Source organism: Glycine max, chromosome 19 (assembly GCF_000004515.6).
Source record: "Glycine max cultivar Williams 82 chromosome 19, Glycine_max_v4.0, whole genome shotgun sequence".
Taxonomy (NCBI): Eukaryota; Viridiplantae; Streptophyta; class Magnoliopsida; order Fabales; family Fabaceae; genus Glycine; species Glycine max.
The window spans coordinates 45373833-45395195 of record NC_038255.2 but is presented as its reverse complement, the minus strand read 5'-3'; the positions used below and the strand labels follow the sequence as shown (position 1 = coordinate 45395195).

The 21363-nt window shown below is 33.2% G+C and overlaps 1 protein-coding gene and 1 long non-coding RNA gene across 2 annotated transcripts; both read right to left on the bottom strand.

The window, feature by feature from the left end:
* Positions 1-4397: 4397 nt before the first annotated feature.
* Positions 4398-6677, bottom strand: LOC100812706 (uncharacterized). The gene is made up of 3 exons (XR_001386430.3): positions 5576-6677; positions 4816-5247; positions 4398-4673 (listed from the first exon to the last, which is right to left on the bottom strand). It is a non-coding gene; the product is annotated as an uncharacterized lncRNA (long non-coding RNA).
* A 5818-nt stretch (positions 6678-12495) lies between these two features.
* Positions 12496-14284, bottom strand: LOC100785438 (uncharacterized). The gene has a single exon (XM_041012641.1). The coding sequence runs from the start codon at positions 13599-13601 to the stop codon at positions 12678-12680; it is 924 nt and encodes a 307-aa protein (XP_040868575.1). The 5' UTR covers positions 13602-14284; the 3' UTR covers positions 12496-12677.
* Between the last annotated feature and the right edge of the window lie 7079 nt (positions 14285-21363).

The following is a 21363-nucleotide window of genomic DNA, read 5'->3' as shown; positions in this document are numbered from 1 at the left end:
TGATCCGGTCCATAACAGATTGAAGCAAAGGAAAAATTCCCATCAAGAAATTCACAATTCCTTGAATAACTGCTCTGATCAACTCTAGCTTACCTGCATAAGATAAAGACTTCCTGCTCCATCCCTGAATCAGGCCAATAATATTGAAAAGCAAGGGAGTATAGTGACATACATTTAATCTAGATGATAAAAGGGGAACACTCAATTATCTAGAAGTCATTCAAGCTAAATCTAGTAAGCCGCTGAATATGAGAAAACTCATAAGACCTAATACCAAAGAACATGAACTCAGTAATTTAATTTACTAAAAAATAGACCAATTTGATGAGAGATTACTTGAGTGTTCAATAAAAATTTTAAATATCTTCTCACTATACCATAACAATTTAATTTGATTAGTCATGATACGGAACTTAAATACTTAAATAGGAAACCTTTTAGAGTTTTCATTGTGCGAGGTATATGATGTATTGCATCCTGGCGTGCACCCAACTATTGTAGACGCATTAAATTAAAGAGAGTGCTTCCATATTTGTATAATTCAAAGGTTGCAAAAATATATATGTATTAATTATACAAATAATTTCTTTTACAATAGTAATAAGGTTTCAACGAAAAATTTTATGCAAAATTTCTAAATCTTTTACCACTAAGCACTAGCTAGATCTAATGAATTAAAAAAAAGGCAATTCAGAACAAGAAATGTTGAGTATTTTTTCGGCCTATTTAACTAAATGAACATGGACTTAAACCCACAACCCCCTCCAGCCTTAGTACTGCAAATGAAATTTTCTATTACGCATGGTCTAAAACTATATTTATTGTTAAAGGAAGACGGATAGAGAAAAAGTGCAAGGAACATAGATCAAAATATATATTCGAGCTTCTAGTAGAACTTCTTTGTACTGTTGAGTTCGATAGGTCACTAACGTGACCATCTTATTGGCTGGTTTTGTACAGAAGGATCAATAAATGTTACCCAGCAAAGTAACTGCACGGGAATTCTCTATAGCCATATACAGTTCCCAATTGTATTGTGTGGTCCTAGTTGGTTTTGATATTGAACAAGAAAGAAGCAAAATCCACATGGGTGCATTCGGCTTACCTCTTTTGTGCTCTTTTTTTTTTTTAAATGCTTGCATGAGAAAAAAAATGATACATATTAAGTCGATATAGAACTAAAGAATGCAGGGTCCAGTTCTTAGTCCAATAACTTTCCATTTAAGCACGAATAATTTCTTAAATATATACCTACATCCTTTACGGACTAAGGACACTTGTGCTGCCGTATGTACTTAATAATAATATTTATATTAGGCACGTGAGCGGAAGTAGTCCTATATATACATCATAGTATATACTTAGGGGAAATTAAATAAGGATTTTAAGATAAAATTTGTATACGAATACTGATTTGAAAGGTGAGCTCTGGCGAGTTTAGTGAGGAATAACGGGTACCCTACCTTGACAAATACGTGAGCCTTTGAGTTTTGACTTCCTATATATAAAGATGAAAACCCTACCTTGCGTGTCCTGGCCCTGGCGTATATGTATGGCATTGAAAGGTGAATCAACCATTAAATACATTATAGTAAAGTCACGAAAGTGAAACACCCCACTTCCCAAAATTAAAATTATTATTTTGTTGTTACAGAAGCGAGTGAGTGACAGTAGCATGACACTGAGCCTTATCTGCAGTCCAAGTATTTTGTTGCATTTTAAGGCTATGTGGTACTGGCACAACTACCGCTACAACTACACAGATATATATGTATATATATATGCATAAGCATTACATAAATATTACTGATACACCTTACGCTCCTGAACAGGCAGAATCCGTACTTGGGAAAGAGTAAAGAAGTTTCCTGCTAAAGGAAAACCAAAATGCAAGGGTTGGGAAGGCATACTTGCAGTCATTATCATAACACAACACACACAGCACTTTCGTTTCGTTTCTCCCTCAGCCTCAGCTTTTTTTTATCCCTCTCTCTCTCTTTTGAACCCTCGTTCCTTCCTTGCTTTGTCTTCACGCTTATAAGAGGCAGTTAAGTAATTAGCCAAGTCAAACGAACCCAAAATCGCATCACGTGTACAATAATGGAAAGATGATAGTATGAAATTAAAGTGTATGCATACTTAAAAATGTGCTTTTTTTGTCTGATGCCCCCTGAGGTGACTACTTACTCAGCTGCACCCTGCACCTCAAGTACCTCAGGAAAAAATTAAAACAAATAAATAAATAAAAAGGTTATGTACTAATGTACCCCAACTCAGAATCAAGATGGGAAATTCTGGCTTGGGCTATTTGCTTTTTAATAATTATTTTGGACTGTAAAAGGTAACCTTTATGCATCTCACCCATTGTTAAAAATACGCAATCAGGTTCTGACTTCTCGAGTGGCGACTAGAGGGAAGGTGCTGGAGGAATGCTTCCTCATATATTTGTGTCTATATAAAGTTGATTAGTAGGCTAGACCAAAAATAACTACCCTATCGTAGCCATTGGAATAATTCATGGCCCAAGACTTCAGCATTTTTCCTTTTGCTTTTATTTTTTTAATAAGGGTGGAGACGGTGCATTATTGAGTGAACCTCTATGGTAGGCATACTATGAGTATTAGCACTAATTAATGTCCATCTCATTTTCATTTCCCAAAATGGAATGGATTAGGATGGATAGAGGAGAGTGTTAGGAAGAAAAGAGAAAAGGTAGGAAAAAAAGTGATAAATATCTCAAGTTGTGTGATTAAAAAAGAAAAAAAAGAGATCAGGGTGGAACTAAAAGGAAAGAGAAAGTAAATGCATGTTTATTTATTTTTTCCTCATATTATTTCGATCAAACTATGCTTCTCTAGGCGCACTCACAGATTAAACTTTAGATAGATATGAAGGCCTTATTTCGGCCTTTTGTTTTTGGTCCAGGCTCCTTTGATTTTGTTTTCTTTTTGGGTCCTTGTTTTGTTTTAAATTTGGACGTAGCAGTGTAAGAAAGTAGTGGGCATACGTGGGCTCATATGGGCCCTCAATATCACCCAACTAGTGAGCGTGAAGAACATCAAAAACAATGGCGGATCACTTGAAATGGTAATTGGACAATACAGGGGTTAGGAAGTTGCTTTGGACACTCAGAATTTTTGCTGGGACACCCAGCATAGCATGTGAAATTCCAATTTTGCCCTTCCATAGAACATATGACTTTTTCATTATTAGCATGACAGTCTAACTAACTGAGCTAACAAATCAATTATGTTATAAAATAATTAATGTTGTTATATGTAACACTAAAATTTTAATGTACATAATAAATTTTTTGACAATTAATTTTTACATACGTAAAAAAAATACATTATTAACATAAATTTATTAATGTATTTTTTGACCTTATTACAGTTAATTTTGATCTAATAATGTATTTTTATATATATATAAACATTTAAATACATCATTCAATTAAATACCAAATTTTTTTAATTTTCAATCACTGTAATAAACATCTAAATACACTATTCAATTAAATACCAAGTTTTTTTAACTATTAATTATTGTAATAAATATCTAAATACAACATTCAATTAAATATCAAATTTGTTTAATTATCAAATTTATAAATAAATTAAATGTATAAAAGATTCTAAATAAATTATTTAAAAAAAAATTCAAAACATAAGGATTGGCAATCCGTATGAACCATGCGGATTGCCAATCCGTATGTTTGAAAAAGAAATACGCACTTCTTCTTTTTCAACGATGAAAAATCACCGAATTTCACCGTATATCGGTAAACAACGCACGTACACTACCGGTGATAACAAACACTCACAAAAGGACGCTAATGGAAGCAAGTTACACTAAGGGAGTGTAGTTTTATGAAAAAAAAGGCACTGCAGAAAGAAAAAAGCTAATATGTTATTTTGGAAAACTGCTGGGTGCCCAAGCAGTTCCCCAGGGGTTATTGGAAGCTACAAATAGCATAGGCTCTCATGTTGTAACCAATATTTTCCATCTCCGAGCCCAAGCTCTTGATATACCAATCCACATCCTTTTTATTTTTAGGCCCATTTATGACAGAATTGACCGTCAATTTCAGCGGGTCGGTTGTTGCAGATTATGGGTTGAATCAGGCGGGTCCAAGTGGTTTTGGTGCCAAAATACGACCAATTTTTTTTGCCTTATTACGGTTGAGTTAGGCCGAAAACAAAGTTACATCTATATTTTAATTAATTTTAAATTTAAAATATCTAGTTGTCTTGAATATTAAATCCATTGAAAATTTAAATATATTTTCCTGATTTTGTTTTTCTATTCCTGAACTTCAACATTCAAAATATTTCATCAATCATATTATTATACATTAACGAGGATCAACTTCCTAATGTTGTAGAGCTCCAGGAAAGTATTAATTTCATAACAAACAAAGAAACAAGTCTAGGAAAAGATACTCAGTTCTTAGAATTTGTTCCCATATAAGAATATGTATTTAGCAGTACAGACAGTCCCTGCAATTTTTTTTCTAAAAGAAAATTTTCAAACCATATTGTATGATAAGAGTTTCTTCGTATGAACTAGTCCACCATCTCCTAAGACACGTGTTGAAATACTGATTTCATTAGTGTCCAAATAATTGTTTATCCATTTTAGTACATCTCAGTTGTCCTAAATCCCCACTGAACCTGCCAAAGTAAAAAATAGAATCATAAGGATTAAGGATGCTCGAAATTTAATCAAACCAACACTCAAGAAGCTAAAACTTATTTTTTGACAAAGACAATGAAACTGAAAATGATTAAACTGAAGAGTGTGCATGCAACTAACCACCAGCCGTGGTTCTTTCTTTTCATTATCTGCAGCCAATGTTAGGCATTAGACTAGTTTAAATTGTCTAATCTATCATAAAATAATAAAAGTGTACCTTGAATAAGAAAAAAAAATTATTAGTTAATCAGTAAAATGGAGACAAATGAGTAAAAATAGGTAGCATACAAAAAAACGCAAATTAACATAAAATTAAGGGTCTAAATATATTTCAAGGAGGATGAAACCATGTCTCTCTCAAGGACCAAACGGAAGATGCGTAGACTCTTACCTGCAAATCTTTTTTATGATAGATCAATTTACCTGTAGACAAAAATTTGGTGAGTCCCAAAAAAGTTCATATATAGTACCCATCAACATGATTAATTACCAATGATGATCTATTTGCTGGTCATGCTGCCAATTCTTTGTAATTTCCTCCATTTACAGAACCTGTAGTTTATAACATAAGAAACTACTAATAAGTAAACTTCAACCAAATGATAAGAACAACATACAATTTTACACAATAAAATCTCTGAATAGTTTAATAACAATACAAAATTACCAATAAAAAAAATTCAATATTAGACCAATCTCTCTGCACCAAACAAAACTAGGTCAATGAAAAAAAAATATTCCCAACCAAACTACAAAACACTTGCAGTCAATATTTGTGAGAAAAACTCAGAAAAAATAACATAAGGTATTGAATATGCAAAATAATTAAAATTGGAAAAATGGAGAAATAAAGGTATTTCTTTTGTTTGCTCAGCATTACCTTTCAAAATTGCGATTCAAATTTAAATTTCGTAACATGCCTCTTCCATCGTCAATCATCATGACAAAACCTTCTTGCAAGTCGGAACCTGCAGCTCCCCTCCTCAACCACAGACCTTTCACACTTTCACCTTTGTGGGAAAAAAAGGAGGGTCTACTCTTTTCAATAAGGAAAGCACATATCACTCTTTCAATGTTTGTCGATTCCCTTTTCCTCTTCCATGTTTGTGGACGACAACACATGCTTTTATGTTTTCAATGTTATGAGTTCCATGTTGCTCTTTCGATACCATGCTCTATTGTGTTATAGGAGGATGGATAGAGAAAAGTGCAAGTAACATCAAAATATTTATACCAACTTTTAGTCTAGCAGAACATCTTTATGTTGTTTAGCTTGATAGGTCATGGTGACCATATTATTGACTGCTTTGGGACCCATGACCATTGAGGTTGCATAATTGAGGCTTTAAAGCATTTATCACTCCTAATTGCATTTCCAACATTTGAATTGGAAGAACCATCACTTGTTTGTAGCCTCCGAGACTCATTTGATAATAGTAATTGATACTACCACAATAGACATCTCCTTGGTTATAAATAGAGGACCGGTCACCATTGTTATCCAAGTAAAAACAACCCCTTGAGTGGCTCTTCCTCGTGCTTCTTGTTTCCATCTTTGGCAAAACTCAATCAGAGAAAAACCAAAATGTAAAGCAACGGTACCAAGCCAATTTAGCTTGATGCAATTATTCTTTAATCCGTAAACCTCCTATAACCGAGATCGCAAAGCAAAACGGCCGAGTCTAACTTCTATGAAAGAAAGAACATGAAAACGTTGGTGCCAAATAGTGGAAAAAAACTCTCCAAAAGAAGCCAACACCTTTTCTAGTTAGTATTTGTAGTCCTTGACATGGAGAGACTCGGAGGCACCCTCAGCAAGGGTAGCATCACCCTTGTAAGTTCTCCCAAAGTTGCACGTGAGTTTGCCTTGCACCTAGCAATGAAGGCACCCTGAGCCTTCTTAATGTTTTCATCTTTCCCACCCCATGCCTTGAGAGTGCTCTGCTGAACTGCCCTTCCAATTTCCCTGGTACTTGTTCATGACGTTGAGGTTGAGGCCAAACCTTGAGTAGTAGTTTCCCCATTAGTTCCAGCGATCTCTACTGTGCCCTTGTCAACCTTCATACCAGCAAGAACTCCACCTTCCTTCAACAACTCTACGAAGGGTCTTCCTACAATAAATTACATTAAAAAAGAAAAACTCAGAAACTAATAAAATTGAATTGAAAGAGTCTGGACAAAAACTGAATAGAGTACCGTTATTTACTACAATATCCTACTGATCCTCCTAATACTTTATAAAGAAAATAATATATGAGCAAGTCAATGCATTTAGTATATCTACTAATCCTCTTACTAGATTAGTAGATACTAGATAGTGTAGAGTTAGAATTATTCAACTGAAAAGCAAGGTAAAATTTAGTTAGGAAAATGTTTTTCATAAATAAATTCATAATAAAGGTGTAAATAAGATGTCTAGTTATTACTCATGAGAAGATAGTAATGAATCCTTTAAATATTGTAAAACTGAGTATCAATACCTGAAGCTGTCTTTTGGTATAGGGTTTCCTCAAACAAGATCACACCATTGAGGCACTCAAAAGCACCAGGTGTGGTGAATAGGAGTTCCCGAAGAGCACGCCTATTTGCTTCAACATTCTCGACATTAAATTAATGCTGGCCAAATGCCTTCCAATTGTACCACTTGACTCATCAGCAACAAGGATAGCCTTCCCTGGGGTGCCAATGTAAGCACATTAACCAGTAGAACATATAAATTTTGAACCAAGCCATATTAATATTACCACAATAGAATGATCTCACTTCAACTTGAAATGAATAAACAAGGAGAAAGACAGGTTAAACTAAAAAATTCTCAACAGTTGAACAAAGATAAAATGGAAATTTGTGCAAAAAAATTGAAAACTGATAAAAGTAATTCCATGGAAAAAAAAAAATAGACCGACAAACTGAACTAATTTATACGAATCCAGTATTACTAAATTGTATTGGGAGGGATCTAGAGGATGCAAGTGTCCCCGAGCCCCTCGCTCAATTTTTCAAAAACCATTTGATTAGACTTTAATTTTATATATATATATATATATATATATATATATATATATATATATATATATATATATATATAAATGACATTGTAGTTTACTAATACAATTTTGCATGTCAAATATTGTTCACTTTCAGCCCTTCCCTAAGATGTGTCATGAACCAGTCCCTATTTAACAGGTTTGCACAACTTTATCGCTCAACCACTCAGATCTAAATTCAAGAAAGAAATCAACGAGCCCAAACAAGATTTAAACATTACTATAAAAAACATAGTCCAATAGTTTGTCTTGTTTATTAAGATATACAAAGAATATCCCAACCAAAGCCATTCAATGTAAAGAACGAAAAAAAAAAAAGAAAATAATCACAAAAGAATTCAGGGACATACATGCATATCAAAATAAAATCAAATCGATAAATTTTCGCGAGGCAACGAAGTTCACATGTTGCTCTCTATTTTCCAATCAAAACACACAATTTAAGCTTTTCCATTAAACCAATCCTCAAACACACAGATCGGAATCTGGATCTATGAATTTAAATTTCTTTTACCATCTTAGGTAGCCAGAATATGAAGCAGAGTAAATCAGATAACAAAACATTCATCAAGGTTAGAAAATGCTTAATTATCAATTTGATCCCCATATTATTTTAAAAGTTTCCAAAAGATTTAATTTTGGTCTTTAAGGTTTTTTTTTTAACGAAGTCATGTTTCGGGCCGGACTTTCACACTTTTTTTAATTTTATTTTTAAAACAATTGTCGGAACTAAAAACCGCCACAAATTGTTTCTATATATAAAGAAAAAATCCAAGCGCTTCAAATTTATTCACCGTTTTATCCCCCACCAAGAACGACATTGATAACCAATTGCTAGAAATAACCAGAATACACACAAAAAGGATGATAATAACTTGCGTGAGAAAAGGATTCAAAGGTAGAAGCCTCAAGATCAAATACCTGTGTGGCAAAAAATTATAATTTGAAGAAAGTTATTAACTCAATTTAAAGGAGCACAATAATAAAGCAAAGTGAAAGATCTAGACCAATCTATGGCAATCAAATTCGTGAATGCCCCGAACAACACAACTAGCAGCAAAAAGTGAACTATATCATTCTCTCTCAAACCGTCGTCGGAGAAGAAAGAAGGGGTGGGGGCCGCGTCAGAGGATATTTTGCGAAGGGCCGAGGTGGAGGGGAGGTTCGACAAGCCATAACAGTGCGCGCCACCACCACTGTCTACCCGGACCCATTCCCCAAACCCCGTGCCACCATTGCGCCGCCACGCCACCACCCAGGCCCCAACACTGGCGCTCCAACTCCATCCTTCACTTACCAAACCAACTCCATCACAACAATCTTAACCCACCCAAACAACACCCACAAATCCAGATCGGAGAACTAGTGACTCGCCGCGAAGAACCAGTGACTTGAGAACCATCACCACCACCTTAACTCACAAGTTTAGATAATAAAGGATAATATAGAACATTGAAAAAAAAAATCAGATGCTTATTCATTATATTAATAATAGTAAATAAAAGAATCTGCCTTATAAAAAAACATATCGATAAAATTATATCTCACTTTCTGATTTGTACTACACAATTGTCATCGTTTTCGTGCAAAATCAATTTTTTTTTCTTACAAAATCAATTATTTTATAGATTTGTGCTAAATACTATACTAATTATACACAAAACATGTGAAACTTTTGTTATTGGGGAAGATTATTTTTTGACCAATTGTTATCAGGGATGGTAATGATTAATGAGTACCGGAACAATGGTTATACACAAAAATTATTCATGATAGATAGAATAATTACTAACTCAATTAATATGGGTCAGATGGCTAATTACCTACAAATTTTAATGATATGAGTATGATAAAAAAATTTGCAAAACTTTAATATGATTAAATTTTAGATCAATAATTAATCTAGTAACCTATTTAATAGACTGAAACTCATTGGAGTTTTACTAGTGAGCTAAATATTTTAATTACAGTGATTAAAGAAATTTAAACTTTTCCATTTTCCAATCAAAACACAAAACCATGTTGTAGGACAAATGTTAAAGTTTTTCTTTTTTTTACTATTTAACATTTAAAAAATTACTATACAATTTTTAAAATCATTAAAGAAAGACAATAATACTTCCAATATAAAATTGAGAGTTTATTCAACTGATGAATACAAAAATTAGAGGGTGCCAACTGACAAGTATCGGCCAACGCATGGGTGTTAGGTTGTTGTAGGTTTGGGTTTGGATCTAGTAAAAAAAAAAAGGTTTAGGTTTGCGTTTGGACTTTAGACTTTTTTTCAAGTTAAAAAGATGAAAGTCATTAGGTGTTGGACTAGGTGGTCTCAAGGGTAGAGGATCTTCCGTGTGCAGTCCAACAACAATCTAAGTATCTAACTCGATGGGATTCTCAATTGTCCCTTGATTGCATACGGAAAATTTTCAACTATTGAGATCACCTAATTCATCACTTGCGTGACAGCTCCTAGTGCTAGAAGCAGTCTAAAAAGATGTAGGACCTTCCTTTCTCTGTCTGCAATTGGCAATTGTAGTTCACGATGTGTTCGTGGTTTTCCTCGTTACCATTTGCCCACATGTCTCCCCTCGAGGTTGTGTTCGTGACTTCGTCGTCTGTCCATGAATTTTTCTGTCTATAATCTCGGTTAATCTTCACATAATATGTATTTAAGTTTCTCACATTTTACCAGAAGTACACCATTAACAGTGAAAATGCTCGACAAAAAAAAAAAAAAAAACAAAGTAAAAAAAATCAACGATTGCTATCTTCATATATAAAAATTTAAATCAATTTAAGTAAGAAAATAAAAAAGGCTACCTTTCATCTTTCGTCCGCACAATAAGAAAATTAATAGTATGTTTAGATATACATTATGTTAGGTTTAAAAGTTTGTAACAATAGTTTTAGAAATTTACATCCCTTACACATATTTGTCTGTCGGGTTAAACATTAAACCAAATACACATGTAAGTAAATGTGAAAAGGTAAATAATCATCTTTAATCTCTAAAAAAAATTAAAGTCCTTATTTAATCTTTAAATGTATAAAAAATACAAAAATTATATCTTATCATAAAATTTAATGATAATTTGATCTATAAATTTTATAATTTAATATTAAATAGATTCTATAAAAATATAACTTAATGATAAAATAATTTTACAAAACTTAATGACAAATGTAAATATCACACTTTTTACCATTTAGAGACTAAATAAATTATTACAATAATTTGATAAATATCTACTTATGTAAAAAGTGATATAATAATTTCATAAATAAAACTATATATGTTCAATTTAAATTAGATCAAATTAATTTTTGAATTTCTACATAATATACTTTTGGAGATGAATGATGAACTTTAAGTGTGACTAATTATCAAATCAAGAATTAATCTCATAGTCGATCCAAATAATCAAAGTTTGTGAAAATATCTCAAAATTGCATCAGAAAAACCAAACATCCTAATTACGATAATTAAAAAATGAATTTTTGAAATCAGTCCTATATAATTGAATAAAATTACTTTAAAAAATCCATTTCAATTTGTGATTTATACACATCATTATTAGGACAAAAAAACTTTGATATTTTTGTTATGTCAGTGATTATTGGCTGTAGCTTTTTCAATTCGTGAACCCGAAAACTAGTTTTACATTCTGGATTGATTAAACCTTTTACAATACAGATAGGTCAATCCAAAAGGTAAGAAAACACATTCCAAAAAGGTTCGGGAAGCAATTTTTGGGGTACAAAAAGTAATAGCTATGATTATTTAATTAACCGTAGGATGGGTTTTCATTCACTTCCAGTTGGATAATTTTAAAAGCCCAGTGTTGGAGGACAACACATCATAAGAATTGCTATTCTAATCTCCACTTTTATATTTTCGACCAACACGTGCGCTTTAATTTTTTTTTTTTTTAAAATACCATTTTCACGAAAACAAAATTTTGTTAACAAAGTATACAATGTAAACGTATTATTGTTGTGTAAGAAGAGTTGAAAAAAAAATGTGATTCCATTTTGATTTTGTCAATATAATTACATTTTGGTTGTGTAATTTTTTTAAACTCCTTTTGCACAAGGCTTTCCCTGATCAAATATATAACCCGAGAGATTCACGTCAATTGGGAAATAAGATAATTTAACTTCTAGATCTTTTTCACAAACAAACATGTTAAAAATACTCTTGAGCTAACTCGACTCCTAGCATCCAAACATGCACCAATGTCTATATAAAACTAAGTTGTGAAACATAATTTTAATTCCATTCCATTTTCTCATTGAAAACACATGAATCGGGATGCTCATGGAAATTGAAGTTTCACATAAACATGTTCTAAATTAAACGACCCACCTGATAGCAATTAGGAAGGTGGAATTTTGATTAGAAATTCTAAATTTAAGATGTATGAATTGCCAGTGTAATTATCTCACATATGAATCTATACAATAAAGAATTATATTCAACCAATTAAAGAGCTAGTAATCCCAAAAAACCATACATCATCATGATAAACAGAAAGTTCAACGATATTTAAGTGTGCACTGTCATGTATGATCTCACCACATCCAAACTCCAGTTTTGCCCCCTCAAGCACCCCACGCATGTCCAAACCTCCAACCCATCCCCATTAATAAACAAAAACGTACAAAATCATTAAAACACGCATATCTCAGCCGAACAATGTTTCGTGTAAGAAAAATAAAAACAAAAATACTTCAACGGTACAAATAATTAATATAATCTATAAACTTTCATCTATTCTGGTTCAAACGGACAGGATTACATAACCACTGACCAAATATCATCGACAGAGATTAAGATTAAGAAGAAGAAAAAAATCATCTAAATAGGTGTCAGTGTTTTCAATCTTATAAAATCCAGATGAATTAAAACGAAAAAAAAATCTATATAAGATTGAATCAGTCATTGTTCTTACAGGCACAAATCAACAAAGAGAACCCAATTTTGTCCTGTTCCTTGTGCGCGTGCAAACTCTTCTCCAACCATAGCCTACTATCGAGGCCACTCCTTGTCCTGAACATGAACACTGCAGATGAAGCAGAATTCGAATTAAAAAGCCAATCGTGCACGTCCCACATCATATCAACGACCAAACCATCGACAAAAATTGTTTGGTTCCCACGAAAGTTCCACCTCAGCCTCTTAACCTGGAACATTGTCTTCTTGTCCACGCACACGGACAACACGTGACCCTTCGGCTCTCCTCGCTCCGCCTCCGCGCCGCACCTAATCAATATATCGTGAGAACTTCCCGTCTGCGAGAATTTCGCCTTCGTCGCGTAAACCGCTGTGCCGGAAAACGTCTCGCTCCGTGAAACCATCGAGAAAGTCGCTTCCTTTGCGTCAAAGTTTGGTAACAATTCTTCCATTGAGGAATTTTTGTCGCCGAGGCGTAGGCCCAGTTCGGAGTCCACCAAAACGTCGACGTAAAAGCCACCAACCGGTTCTGGTCCTTCCTCGTACTTTGCATCGGAGAGATCCCACAAGACTTGGACTTGAAAATTTTGGGATTGGAATGTTTCGTTGCCTTTGTTCTTTCTCAATTGCCTTGCGTTGGATTTATTATTAGAGGGAGAAAGAGAATGTTCAGAATTGGAGATGGTTATGGTGAAGCCTTGGCCCAAGAGTTTCTTGGCCCAAGTTATTGTGATGAAGAGTTGTTTTTGCGTTTTGATGAGGGAGAGTTTGTACATGCAGGTAACGGAATCTCTGGTGGAAGGGTTGAGTTCTGGACAGAGATACGCCTGGTTCGAAGGTCTTGAACAATATGAATCGGACACTCTAATTGCATGTTCGTTGTAACAAGATGCTATGCTTCTCATTATAAAAAAGAAAAAAGTTTCTATCTTTGGGGTTCAAAAATAAACCGACATGAAAATTAAAAGGATCAAGACAATTTTGTAATTGAAGAAGAAATAGAAGAAGAAAAGTAAGGTTGCTGGTTACGCTTGTGCTTGCATATGATGGTGGAAGGAGTAGAAAGAATTAGCTAGGACCGTGTGAGAGAGAAAGAGAGAGAAAGGGAAGGATTGAATTTGAAGGTGACAAAAGACAAGGGGGAGTTTCTCTTCCTGGGATGTTCCATGTGTGAAATGTCCTTTCTGTTTTCTGGCATGGCTGTTGAGTGAAACATTAGTAAAGACAAAATATAATGCAAGAAAATGAAATGCATGATTCTCGGCTCTGCATTCAATACCATAATTCTAACCTTTAAAATTAATTAAAAATTTACTACACAACTAGTATAGCGGATGAAAATTGAAAACTACTAAAACAAATGCAATGACTGCATCTTAAATTGCTTACGTTACGTTACGCTTCTCTTGCCATCACTCGATGTAATTAAATTGCGATTAGTTATGGTTTGACCCTATATTATAATTAAAATCATTGTCAATTGTATTTCCGGGTTAATTATGGGTTTCATAGCAAATATATACAAGTCATAAGGCATTGAATAGTATGCAATTTTGGTTAGGCTTGTGGGTTTGTGCGAAAAGAAAAGCAAGGTGCTGTTATAGGTTGAAGGAGGGTAATTTCATTTGCTTGATACCTTGATAAGTGTTGACATGTGGGTTGGGATGACTATGACTATGACAGACACAGTGACAAGATAACGAAGCTGACGGGGAAATGGAGACGAAAATGCAAGGATGAGAGTGATACTTGGACCCCACGAATTAAAGTCATGCTTGAGATTCACCTACTTAAACTGAAGACAAAATATGATTGAAAGTTTTGCTTTAACCTTTTTTTTTCGTGTTAGTTATTGCTATAAGTTACAGAAGCTTTATCCTTTCCGTTTTTAAAAATAGGGACAAAGGAAAACGAGGTTGGATACCCAAATTGAAGTTTTCGTATACTTGCTTTCATAGTGCTTATAAAAAGGGACTTTTTCAGTTACGTGGGAAGCACAAATTCAACTTGCTCATAAAGGGAAGTTAAAAGGTCTAATTTAAGTAACTCTATTTTCAGTTTTTTTTCGCTAGCACTTCCCATCAACTAGTATATGAAGTCATTTGTTAAGTGAAGTTTTGGGTAGGCATTCTGAGTAATTACAATTTTTCACTCCCCAGTTACGTAGGGAACGGATGGGCCTATTGCGTGGTGAATTGGATAGAAATAATTAAAAAAAGTCGCTTAGGATAGGAGTTTGAAAAATATTTCATATCCATGGACCAAATGAAAAAGAAATTTAATGTCTCGGGATGCATCTGATTGCAACCACATTGACAGCCTATAAAGAGAAAGCCGACAGTAAACAAAAAATTTAATTCAATGATAGATAAATTAATAAAATACTATAATTTACTTGTTTAAAGTGACAGTAATTTTAAGTGACTTAGCTTCGTGGCCAAGAAAAGTTTCATGGACAAACCTATTGATTTGTGTCACACATGCATACGATTATGCACCCAAGTTTTTCACTGAAGATATGAGATGACCACAATAATTTTTGTTACTTGTGTACGCTGGCGGAAATCATTCAGATTTCAGACAAGCAATTGAAAGTTGAAACACATCACGATGGTACGCAGCCAACATCATCCTTTCATGAGGGAACAAACAACACAGTCACAAATATGAATTTATTAATTTTACTCGAGAATGTCTTGCATACGGCTAAATAAAATCTCTGTTTTCTAGGCCCAGCAAAGAATTATTCTTCACACATTTTGTGACATTATATAGGGAAGTCACTTAATTGTTCCTATTTAATGAATACATCATTGGTGTGTTTGATTCTCTCTCCCTGTGTTCCAATGCATGTAAATGGAACAACATGCCTCTTCTACACAAATACTATTTTGTTTAGCAAACGGAAAAACAGGCATGAATCATGATCATTCATCCCAATATAGTGTTTGTACCCAATAGAGAAGAAAAAAATACGATACTAGAGGAAAAGGAAGAATTGAGAAATGAGAATTTACTTTTATGAAGAGTAACCTAATCTAATTCTGCCCTGTAGCTCATCTCAAAAACATATGCTAGCTGGCTGCGTTAGTTAAATTAATAGCGCACCACCAAATAACCACTAAAGGCTACATAAAAGGCAGCCATAGACTATAGTAGAACGAGTAGTACTAGGGTCAATTTTGTTTAAAATTGAGTAAAAATATTGATTTCTAAAAAGAAAAATGTTAACTAGTATTTTTAACTTGGAGCATTGTTAAAAAATTAAAAAAATATTTTTTTTTATTGAAATGTGTAAAATTATGTTATATATGATTTTTATAGTTTTTTATGATTTTTATAATAATAAATATTTTTTGTTTTAATTTCTTAATTAATGTCCTATTAGTAAGACCCTTCTAAAAATTATTTTAAACTGCTCAACCTAATTGGAATGTATATTTAAATTAATCTGAATTGTTAATTTACGCTTAAACACGTTTCATTGAAAAGTATGAGTCGTGAAAAAAAATAGAAGTTTAGATTACAGTTAATTCTTGATTTGGATTGTATGTGACCATATCATGCCTGCAGAGGAGCATCTTGATTCGTATACATCTTATTTTCAGCTTAACACAGTGTTGTTGTTTTTTTTGACAGAAAGCTTAATATAGTGGTTACAACTTCCAAACTAACAACAATGAAAGTACATTTCATAAAGTATATACAGGTTGGGCCATCCGACCCTGAGAAAAGGGGACCACAAGTGAAAACTAAAAATATAATGCCATATTTATTTAAAGTTATAAACATGATTTAGGCTGATAAAGATGAGTGAAAAAGAATGAAAAAAAGTGAAAGGGATAAAAGAGACTAGAAAATATGATTATTTGATTGAAATGAAAGAGAATATAAAAGAGATAAAATATTTAAAATTAAAGTGGTTTAATAAGTAAAAATAATAATATTAAATTAAAAAAATCTAATCTAATTAAATTCAATTAAATTAAAAAATAAACAAAACACAACACAATCCGAATCACTTATACCGCTAACTAGGGTATAAACAAACATACGGGGGTGTGGTTAATATTTTTGTAATGGTCTCTTGTATTGTAACTTTGTACATGGGAATTGGGAAAGGTACTCCTTGTACCTGAAACTTTTCTATTTCTTTGCTGATTAAAAAAAGTACTAGTACCGTGTAACAGTCATGAATTACATGAATAAATTTAGTATATGTTAATATACTATTACATTTATAAATTATTTTGATATATGTGCAAAGACTAACACGATCCATGTGAGTACAAGTGACGTATTAGTAAACAAAAAAAATTATTATAAAAATTTGAAGCGAAAATAGTTATGAAATACGAAGTATGGTGAAAAATGATTCTTGAAATTGAACCTGAGCTGACAACTTATCTAGAACAACATTATAAGATACCGAAACACTTGGAGAGGAACACAACTCTTCCAATTTTTATTTTTTTTTAAATAAAAGAATAAGAGAGTGGGCTCCTTAATAACATTTTGGGATGGCTTCTAAAAAGATAACATTTTGGGATGGAAACAAAGTATATGTTAACTTAACTGTAAAAATGCCAGAAAAAAAATCTCTTTCCATACCCATATTGATCTAGTAAACCTCTACCCAAATAAAACCCAAAATATTTATCAGATCTACCAATAACTCCTCTTCCAATTTATTTTTATTCTGCTTCCATACCCAATATCAATTATCCAAGAAAAATTGATACAAGTAATAAAATGAATGTTTCAAACTAACATTCAAATTCAAATGCCATGCCAGAATCAAGCATATTCCTATATGTGAATTATCTACACACTTTTTCTTAATTATTTGAGTTTATTAATTTATGTGTTAGCCTTTTCTTCCTATTATGGTTGTATACACGAAGATGCATATGGGACCAAATAGTAATATTATAATAAGATATAATATACGTGTATAAAACACATTGAAAAGTATAAGCATAAGCATGTTGCGTTGGATAAAAATGGAAAGAATATTCTTCGTTTCTTTATATTGACATATTGTAGTACTTGCTAGTTGCTTTGTTAAGCACAGAGCATAAAGACCGAATTGAAGGGCCAGGATCTCCAAAAGTATAAGGAAGAAGGAATTCAAGAGTAAAAGACAATATATTTTTCCATGTTTGATTGATTATTTACATAGATATTTATAGTTTTTTCCTGATAACAGAATTATATCATTTTGGCTACAGAAATATTCTACTAACAGAATTTGTTATGCTGATCTGTCCTAGGGAGACAAACATCAACCAAGCCAGATCGTGTTGATGCTGCCGCCTAATTGTCTAAACTGCCCTTAAGCATAATCCTTCAAGTATGATGACCTTGTGACTTTCCTTTTGGACTTTTATGCTTTCTGCATCTTTGGTTCCTCATTGGTTGCTGTTATGCCTTCTGTTTCTGGTGCTATGTCCTTGGCTTCTGGTATTCTATCATTTCCCGAGCCCATAAAAAATACATTGTCCTCAAGGTGTTGGGTTTTCAAACTATGGTGTCCAAAAACAATACCGGGATCCCAAGATCTATTCCAACGAATTGCACTTGGTTTAGTGGTTGTGCATAGTGCAAAGGCAACTGGTTGGAGCTTGTATGCGGCCATGGCAATCCCATATGACACATGTCCCATCTCAAACAGCGATGTGTCTTTATTTGTCCAAGGCTTGTCATTCGTAACAACTGCATGGTCATAAAGAGGAACCGTGTTGATGAGCTTGTTGAAGGAAATGGCGGTGCGAATGAGATCGAGATTGGGAAGATGAAGAGCAGGCATAGGAAGCGGACCCGACAATAATGGAAGGAATGGTTGCACGGGTGTAGGACAAGGAGGCGCAGTCGGCATGGGTGACGGAGTCGGCGTAGGCAGCGAAATTGATAAGGGTGATTGGTTGTGTTGCATTGGTACGGGGCATGGAGACGCAGTCAGCCTGGAAGGTGGAAGTGGCAGTGGTGATTGCATGAAGGAAGAAGATGGGTAGTGGTGGCTGGTTCTCAGAGGCAATTTTAAAAGAAGGTCATCCAGTGTAGATTCGAGGTGGAGTTGAGCTGCAGTAAGTTTGGCTATGACGGCCTCGAGGCGGTTCACGCCCGCGGGAGAAGGTTTGGCGTCCGCCATTCGAGGTGGGTGCTGAAATGGAAGGGACATAGGTGGTTGCTAAAATAAAAGAAGACTTCCCTCGGTATCGAACAAGCATAGCAAACGTTTGCGAGTGCTCTCAAAATCAACCCCAAGGAATTGAGCTGGATGTATAAAAGGATGAGGGGTGTTTGAAAACAAAGGAGATAGGTGCTGCAGAAATGGTTGCTAGTGGGTGGCTATGTGGAAAGGATGACATGGAAAGGGGTGGTTCGACAGGTGGTGTGGGTTGCAGTGGCTGGAGCTGGTATGACAGCCATGGAAGGCATCCATTGGGCTCTCAACGAAAACACCAAATTATTAGACATAGAGCATAAAGATTGACTTTGAGGGCTAGGACCTCCAGAAGTATAAGGAAGAAGGGAATTCAAGAGTAAAAGACAATATATTTTTCCATGCTTGATTGATTATTTACATAGATATTTATAGCATTTTCTTGATAACAAAATTATACCATTTTGCCCACAGGAATATTCTACTAATAGAATTTGTTATGCTTGTCTATCCTAGAGAGACAAACATCAACCAAGCCAAATCGTGTTGATGCTACTGCCTAATTGCCTAAACTGCCCTTAAGCGTAATCCTTCAGGTATGATGGGCTTGTGACTTTCTTTTTGGGTTTTTCTGCTTTTTGCACCTTTGGTTCCTCAATGGTTACTGTTATGCCTTCTGTTTCTAGTGCTGTCCTTTGCTTGTGGTATCCTATCATGCTTCCTCTTAATGAAGTGAGCTGATCGAGAGCATTTATTCTTTACATGGCGTGTAGGTTTTATTGTTTCAGGAGATGACATGCCGAAATACGTCTTCAAATTAAGTTCAAACAATGCAATGAAGCAATACCACACAAAATATACGCCATAAAGATTAATTCAAGCAACCACCTGACATCTCTCTCCGTCTCTATTTACATGCAAAAATTAATCAAATATAGACAGCGAAATTAATTATATGTTGGAATATATAGGTTTATGTTTGAAGTACAAGTATTTACAGACATGTTGAAAAAATATGATGGGTACAAGTCCAATTAAATGTATTAGTGTTCACACCTATACCCAACATATTTTTAATATATTAAATTTTAAATATAAACATTATATTATGCATACAGTAATACAGGTGAGTTAATGATATATCTCGGAGTTAATGGGTATTTGAACAAATAATCACAATGAAAAGGAAGGTTATCTACTAAATAGATTTAGGTCCAGATTTAGGCATTTACCTGCACTGTCCCTTATCCGCAATTAATATTAAATTTAAAATAAATAAAAAAACTAATATTATACTTGTACAATACACATGATAAATCTTGGAGAATGGAGAGTATATGGACCCGTAAGTTTATTATGAATTAGTTGTTTCACAAATTTACTTGTTATATACTCTTGTTTTATGCTATAATTAATTACTCTAATGTGCTGGAATATATTTAATTTCTATTATTATATGTTCTATAACCGTGCTACAATTTTTTAATTGAGTTAGGCATTACATTTTTAATTAATTAATATTCTTTGCTTTATTAATTTTACAGTTGTTTTTTTCTATTAAAATAGAGATTTTGTTTTACTAATTTGTGAAGTTTCATTTATATGTTCTATAAGTACCGTTTTAAAAAAAAAATAAAAGAAGAGCAAGTACATAAGTACTTTATCTTTTTAAAAGCAAGTATATGTAATTACTCTATAGGATTTCGGACGAATACTAAAGTTTAAACCTGTCTAAGTAAGGGTTTGGGAGATGAATCTTTTGGCTCAGAGTAATGCTAATTCTTCCTACAAATCCTCGTAATATCTCTTTATGGTAAGTATGGAATGAAAAGTAAAAATATTTATTATCTTTTGAAAGTATAAAACATATTTAAAATTTATTATAGGAAGATATGCTAAGAGGATTAAGAATTATTATTTGGCTGTTATTTTTAGTCACCTCAAATATTTCAACGGTGTGATTTGAATTTTTCAAGTTTTAATTGAGTGAATGAAGTCCTTCAAATATCATAATTATACCATTTGATAATTTTGTCAGCCTTTCCTTAAAAAGTAAATTATTTTTGTCAGAGATATGATGACATTAATATATATATATATATATATATATATATATATATATATATATATATATATATTATATATTACATATTAATGAAACATATTAGATTAGTATATATATTGTCACTAGAGTTTGAGGTTATAAGTTCTAACCTCATCTTTAATATTTTGATAACTCTTAGTTTTGTTTTTCACATATTACATCACCTATCATATCAATCCATAATCCTTATAGGAATAACCTTACTATTTGATAGGAAGGTATTATAATACCTTATACTTCTATCTAAAAAATGGGTACCCTTAGCTAGTCACATATTGAACTTTGTCACTTAAAACCCTAAATCCTATTTTCCAACTCTTGATCTTATGTTTCACGTGTTTGTCTATTATTTATTGATCAGCGTTAAAACGTACATTGTATTTTTAAATAAGTGCTT

What these genes read in the sequence shown, in the direction of transcription:
- LOC100785438 (XM_041012641.1), bottom strand. Translation starts at nt 13,601, where the DNA reads ATGAGAAGCATAGCATCTTGTTACAACGAACATGCAATTAGAGTGTCC.